This window comes from Protopterus annectens, chromosome 2.part1 (genome assembly GCF_019279795.1).
Source record: "Protopterus annectens isolate FY-2018-M chromosome 2.part1, PAN1.0, whole genome shotgun sequence".
Classification (NCBI taxonomy): domain Eukaryota; kingdom Metazoa; phylum Chordata; order Ceratodontiformes; family Protopteridae; genus Protopterus; species Protopterus annectens.
The window spans coordinates 1,640,613,063-1,640,630,562 of NC_056729.1; the positions used below are offsets into that span (position 1 = coordinate 1,640,613,063).

Consider the following 17,500-nt stretch of genomic DNA (forward strand, 5'->3'; position numbering starts at 1 on the left):
TATGTGTGTGTGTGTATGTATATATATATATATATATATATATATATATATATGTGTGTGTGTGTGTGTATGTATATTTCTAAATATATGCTACTGGCTCTCTGTCAAAATGGCTTTTTAAATTTGGGCCTCTTCTGTGTGTGAAATGTGGCAGTGACCCCAACACTTTAATATTTCTGTTATCTTCCAGGATTATAGTCCAGTTCTTCAGTATAATGTCCTTAATGTAACTAACGTCTAGGGAATATGTAATCAACAGACTAGCAGACTGACAGATTAGCTTTAAAGAACTTCCGGCCATTTTAGACCCATAGTACAGAATGGCTACCAAGGTAACTATAGGGGTGGTGATATACAAAATCCTGTTGAAACAGAACACATGGGTACTCAATCAAGAACAGTTAGCAATGTAACAGCGAGACTATTGATTACATATTCCCTATACGTTAGTTACATTAAGGACATTATACTAAAGAATTTGACTATATAATCCTGGAAGATAACTGAATTAATAAAGTGTTGGAGTCACGACCACATTTCACATATAGAAGATGCCCAAATTTGAAAAGCCTTTTAGAAAGACAGAGCCACAAGCATACATTTATGTGAATGGTATGGGTAAATGTGGACACTGTCAGCAGTGCAAGTACATAAAATTAGGAAAGCAGTATACCATTAGAGATGAACAATATGTAAAAAGAGGAAAGTATACTTGTGATTCCCAGGGAGTATAATGTGGTATTGTGTTAATTTTGCCCATCATTTTATATAGGCAAAACAGAAAGAAAGCTGAAGCAAAGAATTTGAGCACCAATATAATGTTCAAAAGGGAATTCTGACAAACGCCCTGGCTAAGCACATAGCCGAGAATCCAACACATAAGTTTGCCTTTACAGTAATTCAAAAAGTTGAACCTAATCTAAGAGGGGGACCATGGGAATTAAGATTAGAGGGATGTGAATTTATGTGTGCAAATTTGGACATCAGCACATACACCCCCTGGGCTGAATGAATATGCTTCTATAAAATGTATATTGAAGTTAAAAGCACTTTCTAGATAAAATGTTAACCTAAAGAATATGTTTTTAATCTAATACTTTTGCTATTAAGTTTATTAGATTAGTATAGGTTATAGATATACACAAACTGATGTTTATCATATCTAACTTACATTTTTTACATGCATAAATAATTAAATATCCAAAAAATGTAAGTCATGGATTTATATGGTATTTATATAATGAAAGATAGTTAGGGTCCTTTAGAGGTGCCTATCATTTTGTCTGATTTTTCTGAATTTTCGATGTTTAGATTGAATATAAATACAATCAAAAGGTTTTTGTAATAGTATTTTATGATTTTATAATATTTATTAAAAGTTTTTAATAACATGTAAAAACAAGTTTTTTATACTATTGCCATAGCTTCTAAGGCATTGCAATAGGAAGCAAGGGCACTTTAAATATGAAGTAGTTTTAACTAATGGTTCAATCAAGGATTTAACTGTTTAATTATGTTGAATGTGAGTATAAAATGGAGGTGTTTATGGCTGTTGAGTTGTCTGATGAAGTTGGGGCATTTGCCTCGATGAAAGCGCTTACAATAAATTGGTCTTTGTGAAGTTTAAAGCAGCTAACTTGCCTTTTTGTTGTTTTTTACCAAGTTAGTAAAGTGCACAATCTGGACAGATGCATGCTTAAAGGGGTATTGTACTCAATGACTGCCCTAATGAGGGCAGAGTAAAAGGTAACAGTGACATTCCTAGATGCAGGCACAATCCCTTTATCAGCTGTATATAATATAGAAGGAGGGGACTCTGTGGAGGTAGCTTCTCCTGTTTTGATTTCCTGCGTCCAGTCTGTGAGGTAGTTGGCAGTGCAGCAGGTGACATAAGAGTTTATTCTTAGTTTTAGATTTTCTACTATGCCCGAGTGGGAGATTGTGCCAAAAGTTTTGGCCAGGTCAAGGTATGTGGTGTGTACTGTTTTACCTTCATCCATTGCTTTGGTGAACTTTAAAAAAAAAAAAAAAAAGTTTACCAGGTTGAGTATGCATAAGCTTCCCTTGGCTAATCCAAACTGTAGATGTGTCCAGTGTTCGTAGGTTCCCTATGTCCTAATTGATTTAATTCCATGATAAGTCTTTCCATGGCTTTGCATTTGAAGTTGGTCAGACTTCTAGTTCTGTAATTGCCTAGGTCTGTGAAAGGTCCTTCCTTATTCAGGGGAATGATTGTAGCTCTTCTCCATCCACTTGTTACAAAACATTTATGAAGGTTGAGTTTGAACAGTGTTGTGGGGGGGTGTCAGGTAGCTAAATCATACTTCATGCTATTTAAGATACATCCTGGGTATTGTCAGGACCCATTGAAACAGTATTTTTTTGCCTTTTCTAGCACTTTTAGGACTTTAGTCTTGTGTGATAGCTGTAGGCAAGCTGGTTTCAGGTATATCTTGTGGGACAGACAGAGGGGAAAAGGGGCAAAGTTTGAGTGCCAGTAGGTTTGCTGCAGCTTCAGCCTCAGTGTAATGTTCTCCTTGTTTTGCAGATGTAGAGTGATTGATTTGTTTATGTACCATATATTTCTCACTTGTGGCAGTGAAATGCCCGTATGTCAGGGTTGGGTTGTATCTTTAATCTCTCAATGAAAACCTTTTATCTCTGCAGAATATGAAAAATATTATTCACAGTTGCCTAAAAAGTGGAAATCAGAAGGAGTTAATTCTGCCGGCATGGTCAGTAATGTAACATATAATGAGCATAGAGAGAGTGATTAAGAAAATAGAGACCAAAGCTGTAGAGACTGGTAGGAGCAAGGAGACCAAAGCTGTAGAGACTGGTAGGAGCAAGGAGACCAAAGCTGTAGAGACTGGTAGGAGCAAGAAGGAGACCAAAGCTGTAGAGACTGGTAGGAGCAAGAAGGAGACCAAAGCTGTAGAGATTAAGAGCAAGAAGGAGACCAAAGCTGTAGAGACTGGTAGGAGCAAGGAGGAGACCAAAGCTGTAGAGACTGGTAGGAGCAAGAAGGAGACCAAAGCTGTAGAGATTAAGAGCAAGAAGGAGACCAAAGCTGTAGAGATTAAGAGCAAGAAGGAGACCAAAGCTGTAGAGACTGGTAAGAGCAAGGAGGAGACCAAAGCTGTAGAGATTGGTAAGAGCAAGGAGGAGACCAAAGCTGTAGAGACTGGTAGGAGCAAGAAGGAGACCAAAGCTGTAGAGACTGGTAGGAGCAAGAAGGAAATGCAGCAGAAAATTAACAGCATCAAAAGGAAGTGCTGGCCATTGCCACAAGACACGAGTAGCAGGAGTTAAAATCCTAGCCCACGATGACAAGGGCAGTACTAAATTATGTGAAGACCTCTGAGTCAATAACCTATTGTCTGAGTATTTGACCTAGTTTAAAGCAAATGATGTACCTAATAGAACAAGACGCCTTCATGACTGTGCCAGAAAATATTTTGCCTTTGTTGCATCTTTGCTGGTTGATGTGTCTGCTGAGCTATGAGTTGCGAGTGTTTTTTCAGTGTTTATAGGATAAAGTTGTTTTGGTCAGTTATGTAAGCTACATTTTTTTTTATTTATTTATTTTTTTTTTGTCTGTGAAGGGTTGATGCCAATGAAGATAAAATGATTAGTGCCAAAGAGATGCAGCGCTGGATCATGGAGAAGACAGAAGAACATTTCCAAGAGGCAGTTCGGGAAAACAAGTTACACTTCAAAGCTGTGGATCCTGATGGTGATGGTAAGATAATTTGTTTCCCTCTATCCCATAAAAGTAATGCGAACTGCATTTTCGCACTTTTTTCTTCTTGGACATAGTGCACTTGTGTATTCATGCTTACCACTTTGTTCTGTACTTGTATTTTGTCCTTATTCTGGAATGCAACTAATTTTTAAAGTAACGGGCACAGAAATAGGTATTTCTAATAGAAACTTTGCTGAACATCACATTTGTGTGTGATGTCATGGCATAATTTATTGTCATTATATTTTCAGATGCAGATAATATCTGAAGCTTCTGACTCCTGCATACAAGACTCCTTTCCTGTACTGTATCTTTTTACTAGTACACAGTATATCTTTCAGTAGGTCACTGTTGCAGTATTGCTTAATGATTGTGTCCTGCCAAACGTACCAGACATCCGGCCAGTTTGCTAAAACTTGGGCTCCTTCTTCTTACTCTGTATGTCTGACCAATAGTTTTCTGCATAAGGGGTGAATGGGTGCGAGGTTCCACAGAACTTTATTGTTCCCAGTCCGTAAAGGAAAACATCTGTTATCACAGTCTGTCAGCCATACAGTCTGTGGCAGTTTTCATTTGTTTCGACAAGTAAGTATCCCTGTTGGGAACCTTTACTGTATCACATTTTTTGACAAAAAAATGTTAAATTTTGTGTCGGCTAAGCGAGAGAGACTACAGTTCCCCTATAAGGCTAGTCACACCCTGTCCTTTTTGTTTGCGTCTGGGACATAATTTTGGGAGCATTGTATTTGTAAATTGTCATCAGCACCCTTTTTCACATTTTCTACATGGGGGGGGGGCAGGGTATCATTTCACTTGTTGCCATTGCTTCCTATTAAATGCCACTCCTACCTTTCACACTCATGCCTGTCACAGATCTTCTGTCACACAGTCCATCCACCTCTTGGCTGAATGTCCTGGTTTTCTTTTGCCTTCTTCCTGTCTGTCCCAAATTTTCTTCACTGGATTGTCTTCTGCATTCCTGCATATATGCCCACGCCACCATACTCTGTTCTCTTTTACCTTTTCTGTAATTGGAGCTACTTTGTCTTCTGCTCTTGTGCCTTTATTTCTTCATGTGTATTTAATACAAAAAATACAGATGTGTTTTTATATTTGTAGCTTTCTAGTTTGATTATGGTTGGATAGCTGTGCTTTTTTTCTTGATTTTTAGTTGTCACAGACCTCTGATGAAGGGCTTTATTGTATTAGTTAGCCGAAAGCGATATTAGTTGAATGTCTTTTTATGTATACATTGTGCTTTTCTTAAAACTTGATCCTGAAATGTGGGTTGCAAATAGGTAGCGTTTTCCTTAACTAGGATTTAGTTTGATCTAATCAGTAATAATGTGTAGGGGTGGGTGCTTACTGTTCTAAAATGAACTTTTAAGCCCTATTTATATTGTTTACGATGAATAGGCTGGTTTAAAATTAAACAATACATATATTTTCCACACCTACTTCTACGTTTGTAAAAGCTGATACATTTAACATTTGTTAAAATAATTTTAAATTCTTTGCTACTGAGGATTGCTTGTCTATGACGAATAAAAGCTTATTACTTTGGAACACTACGTGGGTTTCATGATTTTTGGAAATTATTGTGACTGAGCTCCTCAACGAAGTTTTAAGACCACTAATTTCTCTGTTTTTATTTATTTATTTTTTTTATTTTGTATTTTTTTGCCAGTCCCACAGTGTGCATCTTAACACCCAACTCGGGCACTTCATCTCCATCACCTCTAGCTTCAACTGTGCCAGCTTTACAGCCTAGGTTTCTGTACCATACAGTCATAGTGGTTGGACCACTGTTTTGTACGCCTTAGTTTTCAGCTTCTTTGGCAGTCTTCTTTAATGCACAACCTCTGACATTCTGCATCAGTTGGCTACAACCCCCTCTCATTCTAGCACTGACCTCCTCATTCAGACTTCCTTATCCTCAACCATCTATCCTAGACACTTGAAGCTATTAACCTGTTCCACTGTTTTTTCCTTTCTATTTCAATTCCCAGCTTCTTCTGATTTCCCGCCATTACAACTGCCTTGTCTGTACTCTTTCATTCCATGTGCCTTCACTTTTGCATTTCATTCCCCAGTCCTTTACTGCAGTTCTTTGCAGAATCTGCCTGCAGTCCACATTGTCTGCATACAGCATCTTTATTGTACTATCCCCTCCGACCTCTTTGTTAATGTCCATCTGCAGTATGAACAACAGTGGGCTCACAGGAGAACTCTGATGGAGATCCACTCCCACCAAGAACCCCCTTGTATACCAAACACTGTTCTTTCTTGAGTCACTGCATCCTTGTATGTAGCCTTCATTAATTCTACCAATGTTTCTGGAGCTCTGAACCCACCCATAGGACTGCTGAAATCAGCTTTCTTGGGACCCTGTCATATGCATCCTCCAAGTGTAGGAATGCCCAGTTGGATTCTTTCCTTATTTCTAGCTTCTTCTCCTGTATCTGTCTCACTGCAAACATTAGGTCAGTTGAGCTACATGCTGCTCTAAATCTGAACTGCTAGTTTCCCATCTTTCAGCTACTCTTCATATTTATTTATCGATTACCTTATGCAGAACTTTTCATGCAGTGTAAGAGATTGTTACTCATATACTGCCCACAGTTGTGAGTGTGCCCTTTATTCTTGAAATTAGCTCTGGAGACTGATTCGAAGAAGTCAATCAGGTTCAGGAGACAAAATTGGCCCTTCACATGTGGTAATTTGTGGGTACTTTGTTTTTTCCAAAGGGGATGACTATGCAATTTTTGGCATTTAGCTTGAGGCTATGGTTTTGACACCACGTATCTGCCTCAGTGAGACCCTTTTGGAGGATGTCTGTCAGCCGGAGAGTCAGTTATAGCCCCTAGTTTGCAGTTGTCTGCGAACTTGGTCAGCCTTCCTGTGCTTGCCTGTACCTCTGAGAAGCATATGCCGAACAGGAGGGGTCCTAGGACTGAGCCCTGGGGAACGCCACTTGTAACCGGTTTAGAGTTAGACCTAGCTTCCGCAACTCTTACCATGTGGGTTCCGTCTGTGAGCCAGCTGGCAACCCATCTCGTGATGTAGGGGTTTATGTTCAGGCTGGTGAGCTTGTCTATAATATCAGAATGGGGAATGGTGTCTAAGGCCTTTACAAGGGCTAGGTAGGCTGTGTGGACCACCTTTCCCTCATCTATAGCCTTGGTAACTGTCTCAAAGAAGTCCACCAGGTTTAGGAGGCATGATCTGCCCTTAACAAAGCCGAACTGGGTAGGGTCCAGTGTTTGGAGGTTCCCAATGTCTCTGTTAATGAGATCCATGATGATGCGCTCCATAGCCTTGCAGACCAAGCTAGTCAGGTTTATAGGGTGATAGTTCCCGGGGTCTGATGTTCTTCGTGTTTCACTGTTGCAGTCATTACATTTGGGTAATCTGCTGGCAGGTTGCCCTCAGTCGGCCTGAATAACAAAGTCAGGTTCTGCGTCGTTTGCTGTCTCCTCTTCCATGACATCAGGTCGTCAGGAGTATAAAACATGCAGCTTGATGCCATTTTAATCTGTCTTTCTTGCCGTGCGGTGCCCGAAGCAGAAGCAGTTGGCAAATGCCGGTCGAATGACAGACCTGAAATTTTCATTTTCGAGTTTCAGAACCAAAGTCTTCAAACTAAAGCTAAGTACCCCGTTGGGGAAACTTTTTTTCTTGCTCCTTACCAATGTTAGTAAAAGTTAACAACGGCATTACTTGTGGGAAGAAAATACCTCATAAGGATTTTCATTTGTACTGCATTCCTTGCCTAGGCCCTGATCACAAAGTGCCTTGCTGTCGGTTTTGTGCTAAATTTAACCAACGCACTATTACACGTCGGTATATTTTTGCTTCTAAATATTTTGGTTCAAGATTTAACTACCCTGAAATATCGCTGGTTAGCAATCCGTCTGCTGGAGCTCACAAAAAACGCAAGGAAAAAGACAGACCGCCGAGGTCCAAAACTGACTAAACTTCTCCTAAGCCAGTCGCCGGTACTCAGTGAGGCGCTTTCGCAGCCCCTGATACCCGCTAGTTTTGAGTCGCAGGCCTCTACCAAGACCCATTCGGAGTCCGGTATGCCGCAGGATTCTGCAAGTATTGAACCCGCGGATGTCTCTCCCTTGGATGGGTCCGGAGCCGCTGAGCAGGCTCCGGCTTCTGAGGGTGTTTTCAGGCCTCAACATTTTATATTAAACCGATGCCATCATCAAAACAAGGCCAAAACCAACTTCTATGTCTAAAAAACTGACGCATGAGCCACATGCTCAGGCCCCTAAGCCTAAAAAACAAGTGATCAAAATGGCTGAGGATTTAATCAGGGGTTCCCACCCCACCCCACCCCTGCTAAGAGGCCTAGGCAAGGCACTGATTATAAATCTTCAGATCAGGTTTCCATTTCTTCTGATTCCTCTTCTGATCGGGAATTTTGTATTCCACCTTACAAGGACTCTGATGCAGAGGAATCCATCCCTTCTGCTTCTCCTCCTGAGGATTACTCTTTTGGAGAGACTTTGCATACTTTAAGGGAACATTTTCACTGGGAGAGTCAGGATTTCTCAGAATCAAAAAAGAGGCTTAGGGATTTTCTTCCTCAGCATAGGCCTTTGGCAATACTTCCTGTATTCGACATTGTTGATGTGTTCTCTGAATCAAGCATGGCTCCTGATTCCCTGCTAGTAAGCCAGACAGATATTACAAGGTTCCTGACTCCCACAAATTTCTTTTCAAAAATCATGCCACTGATCCTGAGACTATTTCTCAGGGTCCCAGGGGTGTTAAGGCTTCTACAGCCAAAAATCCTACCCCTTCTGACAGAGATTCCAGGGCGCTGGATAGATGGGGAAAGAAGGTTTATACGTCTGCAACCTTGGCAATCAGGGCTTTAAACTGCCAATTTCATATGCTTAAATATCAACAGCATGTTATGGGCTTACTGCAACAGAAAATTATGTTGATTTCTGATTGTGTGGAAAATAGAGTTGCAGGATTTATTGCATTCAGCATAACAGGTTGGAAAGCATACTTTGCAATGTGGTTTTGATTCCTTGGAGGCCTCTTGCAGGGCCGCTGTAACTGAATCTGTGATAAGAAGGCATGCCTGGCTCAAGGATCTGCCTGATCATGTTAAAGCTAAATTGTTGGATGCCCCTTTGCAGCATGGCAGTCTGTTTGGTAGTAAGAAGAGGTTTTAAAGAAAATGGAAGACAAAGCTAAATCTATGCAAACTGTAAAATATTTCTTGCAAGTGCAGCCACCTAGGTTCAGTAGGCACTGGCCTACTAAGAATTGGTCCTTTGCTGTAGCCAACAGAGCCACTCAGGGCAAATCCAGGCGCTCCAAAGATCAATCACAGGGATCTTACAGGTCAAAGCAATGGGGTGCCTCCACCTCCAAATTTGTAGGTAGCAAAGCCCAACCCTACAGTAAGCAGTCTCAATGACTTTCCACGCCTCTACAAGCACTTATCTTTTGGCAGCCCCCTTGTGGGGAAAACTAGCACTTCATGCTCAAAATTGGCAGTTAATTACCCAGGACAAATGGGTATTAAACATAGTGTCCCAGGGGTATAGATTTCATTTCCACACGTTGCCAGTTCCAAAAGGATGGCCAGATCTGCCACCAAACCAGTGGGCAGAGTCCCAGAAACAAGTCATGTTCTCTCATGGATATGGGGTTTATTCAGCCATTACCAGAAAAGGAAAAAGGACAAGGATTTTATTCAAGACTTTTCCTGGTACCCAGAAAATACATCATGGCGTCCAATTCTGGACTTATCAATTCTAAACACGTTCCTGGACATTCCAAAATTCAAAATGCTGAAATTACAACAGCTACTGCCTATGCTAGGCAAGAATGCCTCTACTTCAGCAGATTTTCTCAGAGGGGTCCCTACCAGAGACATTCTAGAAGCTGCTACTTGGAGCTCAGTTCATACGTTCACAACGCATTACCATCTACCTCTTTTTTCTAAGTCCAGGGCAGGAATTGCCACTGCAGTCCTGCAGGACCTAATAGCTGCTACTAATGCAATTTAGTTCCAACCCCCCATCCATAGCTTTGGGATTCTACCCAAATGTAATGACTGCAACAGTGAAACACGAAGAACATAGTACAGTTGTGTACACGTACCATAAATGTAGATGTTCGAGTGTATTCACTGTTGCAGTCCGAATTACCCACCCACCCAGCCCCCTTTCTATACCTTTTAGTTCCTTCACTATACTCAAAATCCTTTGTGATGTATTTGCTTTTAGTTGAAGGTAAATTTATGTTTTCTAAAGTGCATTTATACATTTATAGTGATATATATATATATATATATATATATATATATTTTTTTTTTTTTTTTTTTTTGCTCCCCATTTGGGGGGGCACCTGACATCTGGGGTAAGAGAAACTGATTAAAATGGCATCGGCTGCAAGTTTTATACTCCTGACGACCTGATGTGATGGAAGAGGAGACGCTCAACCAACGCAGGACCCAAGACTTTGTTATTCAGGCCGACTGAGGGCAACCTGCCAGCAGATTACCCAAATGTAATGACTGCAACAGTGAATACACTCGAACATCTACATTTACGGTAAGTGTACACAACTGTACTTTGTGGCCCCACCTTTGTGGAGCAGAATAACCGTTGCTGTGCACCACTCTATGGGCATGTAGCCTGTGGAGAGGTTGAGTTTTGAACAGCGTGTTTAGGTGAGGGGTTGGTTAATATTTGAGCTCATGTGGGACACAGCCTGGGACACCGTCCGGTCCCATTGATGCTGTGGTATTGGCTTTGGAGAGGGTTGTTTTAACCTGAGTGTCTGTGATTTCAGGGGCACTACATTCTTCTGGTATAGTTATGGGCCCTTTTGGGGTTGAGAGGGGGGTGAGGTTTGCACTGAACCTGTCTGCCAGGATGTTGGCGATATCTGTCGGTTCAGTGTATTTTGTGCCATTCTGCAAAAACTCCGAGCAGATCTGGGAATTGCCACTTAAATTCTTGACATAGCTAAAGAATGCCTTTTGGTTATCTTTGGAGTCCTTTGCAATTTGTCTTTTGAAGCTAGCCTTGGATGATTTTATGAGGGATCGTAGTTTCTTGCTGACACTGATCAGGGATGTCTTCCCTGCTTGGGATTTTACTCTCTTCTGTACTAGTTTCCTCCTACATTTGTATAGCTTTTTTATGGCAGGGATCCACCAGACTGGTTTCCTTTTCTTGGAGGAGTGAGTCTTGGTTTTGCTTGGGGTAGCACGATCCATGCATTCTTGTAGGTGCCCATAGAGCGCATTAGTAAAGGTTTTTGCAGCTGGGCAGCGTTATCCTGTAGCATGGGGGATTTGAAACTTTCCACCTCGGTCTTCAGTAACGTGGCTTGCTTTTAAAAAGTTTTTCACTGTGACTTCTTTGACCGGAGGTGGGGGCGAAATGTGGATATCCAGAGTGATTAGTTTATGGTCAGATGTAACCAGCGAGGGGTTGACCTCCGGTCTGGTACAACAGTCGCCCATGTTGGTGATGACCAGGTTCAATATGTTGTCACCTCTGGTAGGGGTGTTGACCAGTTGATCCAGAGCATTTGAGTTTATAAATTCTAGGAAATGTTGGGCAAGGGAGTTAGTACTTGAGTAATTCTCACAGTTAATGTTTGGGTAATTGAAATCACCCAATGTCAAGAGTGCTTGGTAGGACCTTTGTTTCCCAGTGTTTCCAGAAATGCGGAATGGGGGTCCTGGGACATGGTGGGTAATCTGTAGCAAGCTACAATTTGAATTGCAGTTTTGCTCGTTGTTAGTTGCACATGGATGATCTCTGAAGCATCGTGCTCTGCCACTTACCTGGAGGTGTGGGTATCCTTGATGAATATGGATACGCCCCCACCTTTTGTATTTCGGTCCAGGTTTTCTGGCTGAAATGTATGGTATGAGTTGTAGCCTGGTAGTGTTGGGGTGCTCTCTGGAGCCTTAAACCAGGATGTCCTTCAAGAATGCAACTGCAGTCATAACATATGGGTTGTCCTGTCTCAGGCAGCCCTCGGTCGGCCGGATTCCAAAGTCTGGGTCCGACGTCGGCTGATGTCGCATTTCTCTCCAACGTCAGAGCGGCTGGAGTATATAAGCATCAGCCGACGCCATTTTCTTCAGTCTTTCTTGCTGCGTGGTGCCCGAAGCAGAAGCGGTTCGCAAGTGCCGGTCGGTCAGCTCCTGTATTCTTCGATCCGAAGTCATCAAAAAAGCTAAGTACCCCGTTGGGGACCTTTTCTTGCCTCAGCCGATGTCAGAAATTACTGAAAAAGTTAATTGTCTGTCTTGTGGTAAACAAATACCTCATAAGGATTTCCACTCTTACTGTCTTCCTTGCCTTGGCCCAGACCACGACGTCTCGGCCTGTGTCGCCTGTGCTCCCTTCAATAAGCGCACTCTCGGGCGCCGGGCGGAGTTCGCTGAAGACTTTTTCGGCGATAAATTTGCTTATACTATGCCGTCGGAACTTCCGACATCGCAGACTCCTAAGAAACGAAAAGACCGGGACCGACATCCTCGGCCCGCGTCTTCCACCGACTCCACGCCAAAACCTACCGCGAGTGCTCCGGTTCCCCCTGAGACGGTTATTTCACTGCTCCGAACCGAAGACACCGCATTTTCGATACCTCCGATACCGGAGGCCACACCGACGCCAGTTATAGATTTTCCTCCGGATACTGAAACCGAGGAAATGCCCGAGACCATTGCTGTAGATAAGGTAACTCCTGCACGTGGAGCTGCTAGGCCTCCTATGGCCATGTCTATTAAAGCCTATACACGTGCTAAGGCAGCAAGCAAGACCAAGCACCTTACTGTTAAAGCCTTACCTCAGCCTACTCCTGAAACACAAATCATGACTATGGCCGCAGACTTAATTTCCATGATTAGAGGTTCACAGGCCCATCCTGAGAGAGGATCCCAGCCTCCTTCTGATAAGAGGCCCCGGGTTGAACCTTCTGACCCTATCCCGTCAGATAAAGATTCTGAGGACTCTGTTCACTCCGATGGCCAGGAAGAGCTCTTCCACACCTATGAGGACTCGGATGCAGAGGACTCCATCCCCTCGGCCTCCCCTCCTGAGGACATTTCTTTTGGGGAAGTTCTGCATACCATGAGGGAACATTTTAAGTGGCAAGGCCAGGAATATTCTGATTCCAGAAAGCACCTTCGAACCTTCCTTAAAAAGCAACAACACAGGCCCCTGGCTATACCTCCTGTGCTTGATGTTTTGGATGACCTATACTCTGACTCCAGTGTTACCCCGGATACTCTTCCCCCTGCTCCAGCCAAGCCAGACAGATATTATAGGGTCCCAGAAACACATCCTCATTTCTTTAGGGCCCATGCTGTTGATTTAGAAACTATTTCTGAGGGACCTAAAGGGGTTTCAGCATCCACCTCCAAAAACCCTTTGCCTTCCAACAGGGAAGCTAGGTCATTAGAGAGATGGGGGAAAAAGGTCTACACCTCCACTACTTTATCTATGAGAGCTCTGAATTGCCTCTTTCATATGTTTCAATATCAAGATTACCTGTTAGATGATTTACAGAAAACTTTGGCCTCTCCTGAACCTTTAGACAGGAAGTCTTTGCAGGAAGCTGCGCATAATTCTCAGCAAGTCAGCAATCACTTTCTGCAGTGTGGATATGATGCACTGGAAGCTTCATGTAGGGCAGCTATGACAGGGGCGGTTATTCGTAGACATGCATGGTTAAAAGAACAACCTCTACCAGATCATGTTAAGGCAAAACTTCTTGATGCACCCTTGGAAAAGAACAAGCTTTTTGGTGCTAATGCTAAAGATGTGTTAAAGTCCATCGAGGAAAAAGCAAAATCAGTTCAGACGGTCAAAGATTTCCTCCAGGTTCAGCCACCCAGATTCAGCAGGAATTGGCCTTCTAAAACTGGTCCTTTCCTAATCCTGAAAGATTTCAAAGGGGTAAAAACAGGCGTGGCCGAGGAAGAGGACAATACAGAGGTTCTTACAGGGGACGGCAATGGCAACCAGCAAACCAAAGAAGTGACACAGGGGTCTCCCCTGCCCCACAGGGACAATCTCAATGACTTTCCTCTACTTCCGCTGACCAAGGAGCAAATAGAAGCACCCTTGGGCGGAAAATTATCTCTGTTTTCAGACAATTGGCACAAATTGACAAAGGACAAATGGATTTTGGACATTATAGACCAAGGTTACAGGTTCCACTTTCATACCTTACCAAGAAAACAAGGCATGCCAAACCTACCAAAAAACCCAGAGGGCAGAGGCTATCAAGCAAATTTCTCTGCTTGCTCAGATCAAAGCAATAGAAAGAGTTCCACAACAAGAACAAGGCCAGGGGTTCTTCTCAAGACTGTTCCTTGTTCCAAGAAAAGAAACTCAATGGAGACCAATACTGGATTTGTCCACATTAAACACCTTTCTCATAGTACCAAAGTTCAAAATGCTGACTACAGCAACTCCTTCCCATGCTGGGCAAGGGGTCTTGGCTAATTACTCTGGACCTCAAGGAGGCATACCTGCATGTCCCTATCAGACACAGCTGCAGAAGATACCTCAGATTTCTTGCAGGGCCAGAGCATTATCAATTCTCAGCATTGCCATTTGGCTTATCTACTGCGCCCAGAGTATTCACAAAATGCCTGGCTTCAGTAATTGCTCATTGCAGGCTCCACGGGATCCAAATTTACCCGTACCTGGACGACTGCCTCATACAAGCGGACGACAAATTGATTTTGACAAAAAACTTGAACTATGTCATACAATTGCTACAGGCTCTGGGATACACTGTCAACTTCCAAAAGTCAAGACTTCAGCCATCCCAACAAATAACCTTCTTAGGAGCCAATCTAGACACAGACTCTCAAATGGCTTACCTGACAGAAGACAAGCAAGAGAAGTTAACTTATTATTTCAAAGGTTTGGCAAAACTCACCCAGATGACTGCAAGGAAATTCCTACAGGCCCTGGGTTACATGGCATCCTGCATTCTCCTGGTTCCATTAGCAAGACTACATATGAGAAAGCTTCAATGGTACCTAAAAAGCCTATGGTCTCAGCACAGCAACAACCTAGAGACAACCATACCGCTCATTCCATGCCTACAAAAGGAATTCCTATGGTGGGCCTCTGTAAGCCAGGCAAACACAGGTATGTCATTCAAAAAACCTCAGATAACACAGACCATGACCACAGACGCCTCATACCTTGGATGGGGGGCGCACATGGAGGGCAGATGTATACAAGGACAGTGGTCTCCAAAGGGATCTGCATATAAACCAAAAGGAAATGCTGGCAGTACTGCATGCCATCGAGGACTTTCGACAACAACTTCAGCAAGGCCATCTACTGATACGGACAGACAACACCACTGTGATGTGATACATAAACAAGCAAGGAGGCACCTATTCTTACCCCCTTTGCAGACTGACAATGAATCTTTGGGAAAAATCACTGAGCCTAAACATACAGTTGCAATCCCAGTTTGTTCCAGGCAAAGACAATGTGCTGGCGGACAGCCTAAGCAGGAATTTCATAGATCCACACGAGTGGAGGTTACATCCGAAAATCATCTACAAAAATTCTATTCAAGGACATATCATCCACAAGCTTGGAAAATAGATGCTCTTTCACTCAACTGGAACTCCCTAAAAATCTATGCATTTCCACCCCTGCCACTGATGACCACAGTATTACTAAAGATCAAAGCAGAGAGACCCAAGGGGATCCTAATAGCTCCAGACTGGCCAAGGCAACACTGGTATCCACTACTACGGAGCATATGTCACAACAAAAAATGGGCCCTTCCCCAATGGCCCCTTCTTTTGACTCAACACAACTTCAAAACACTGCATCCAAACCTTCAGACGCTGCAGCTAACAGCCTGGGAGATTCCATGAATAACCTCAATCTATCTCTCTCCAAGGAAGTTCAGCGGATATTAACAGAAGCTCGAAGACCATCCACCAGAAAGGTTTACTTAGCAAAATGGAAGAGATTCAGCATTTGGAATACCAGCAAGGGACATGATGCATCATTATTGAACATTCCACTCATCCTGGAATATTTGGCAGATATGCTACAGAATGGACTCTCCTATTCTTCCATAAAGATACATGCTTCAGCTATTTCAGCTAGATATAACACTGATCCACCTGTCTTCTCACATCCTTTGTTAAGGCAATTCCTCAGGGGAATCAAGAACATTAAGCCACCAAGAAAGGCTCCAGTGCCAGCTTGGGACCTCAACTTTGTTCTAGAAAAACTGACTCTACCTCCCTTTGAGCCAGCAGCTTCAGTGGACTTACAATTTCTCTCATGGAAGACAGCTTTCCTGTTGGCAATCACCTCAGCAAGAAGGGTTTCGGAACTACAGGCCCTAATGGCAATACCACTGTTCATAATCTTTCACAGAGACAGGGTCTCCTTAAGAACCAATCCTACTTTTATGCTAAAGGTGGTATGCAGGGTTTCTTTAAATCAAGCTATCCACCTGCCTACTTTCTTCCCCAATCCTGAGAGCAAAGGGGAAAGACTGTTGCATACCTTGGACATTCACAGACAACTTCGCTACTACCTGGACAGAACCAAGACCAGTAGGAAGTCTGATCAGCTTTTTGTAGCTTACGCCTCTGGAGTACAAGGAAAAGCAATTTCCAAACAGACTATTTCAAAATGGATTGGACATTGCATCAGATTTTGTTATTCCTTCCATGGGAAGAATGTTCCAGCCAATGTCAGACCACACTCCACCAGAGCTACAGCCACCTCTACAGCATTCTTTAGAGGGGTGCCTACAAAAGACATTCTAGAAGCTGCTACATGGAGCTCCGTGCATACATTCTCCAAACACTACAATCTCCCTTTATACTCCAGATCCAGAGCAGGCTTTGCTTCGGCAGTCCTGCAGGGTTTGATTGCCACACCATCTCTTTCCTAGAGCATTCCTCCTCCCCCAGCTAAGCTATGGTATTCAACCCATATGTTATGACTGCAGTTGCATTCTTGAAGGACATAGTACAGTTTTGTACCTACCATAAATGTAGATGTCCGATAGATATGCAACTGCAGTCAGATTTTCCCTCCCTCCATACCCCTCTATGCCTTGGGCCCACTCCTATCCCTGTTTCTCTTAGCTGGGGATATCTGTTATGGTGCATCTGTTTATTGCTTACTTATTTGTCTGGAATCCTGTTTTTGTCTTCCAATTGGATTACAGCCTTTCTTGGAGGGCACCTGGCATCTGGGGCAAGAAACACTGAAGAAAATGGAGTCGGCTGATGCTTATATACTCCAGCCGCTCTGACGTCGGAGAGAAATGCAACATCAGCCGACGTTGGACCCAGACTTTGGAATCCGGCCGACCGAGGGCTGCCTGAGGCAGGACAACCCATATGTTATGACTGCAGTTGCATATCTATCGGACATCTACATTTATGGTAGGTACAAAACTGTACTTTTCTGTTACTGCACATATATCGATTTTCTCCATACTTAAGAGTACCTCGAGTGCATGCATTTTGAGGTTTAAACTTCTGGCATTGAATAGCATTACCCTCAGTTTTTTGTTATTTGTGCTATTTACGGCGGTGGGTTTGTCTTTTGAGCCTTGCCTAAAAAAGACACTGTGGGGGTAGCAAGAGCCTTGGCCAGTATTCAAAAGCCTAAGGGTGACAGGTGCAAGACGTCTCAAGCAAAGCAGCGTGTCTTGTCGAGCATGTCATCCCAGGCTGGCAGA

At 43.0% G+C, this 17,500-nt stretch overlaps 1 protein-coding gene across 2 annotated transcripts in view; it reads left to right on the forward strand.

Annotated features, from left to right (window-relative positions):
- SDF4 (stromal cell derived factor 4) overlaps nt 1-17,500 on the forward strand; it is a 469,287-nt gene that overhangs the window by 271,839 nt on the left and 179,948 nt on the right. For both annotated transcript variants that reach the window (XM_044063075.1, XM_044063074.1), the window contains exon 3: nt 3,606-3,742. In XM_044063075.1, coding sequence (XP_043919010.1) covers nt 3,606-3,742 — 137 coding nt within the window. The remainder of the gene's footprint in view (nt 1-3,605; nt 3,743-17,500) is intronic.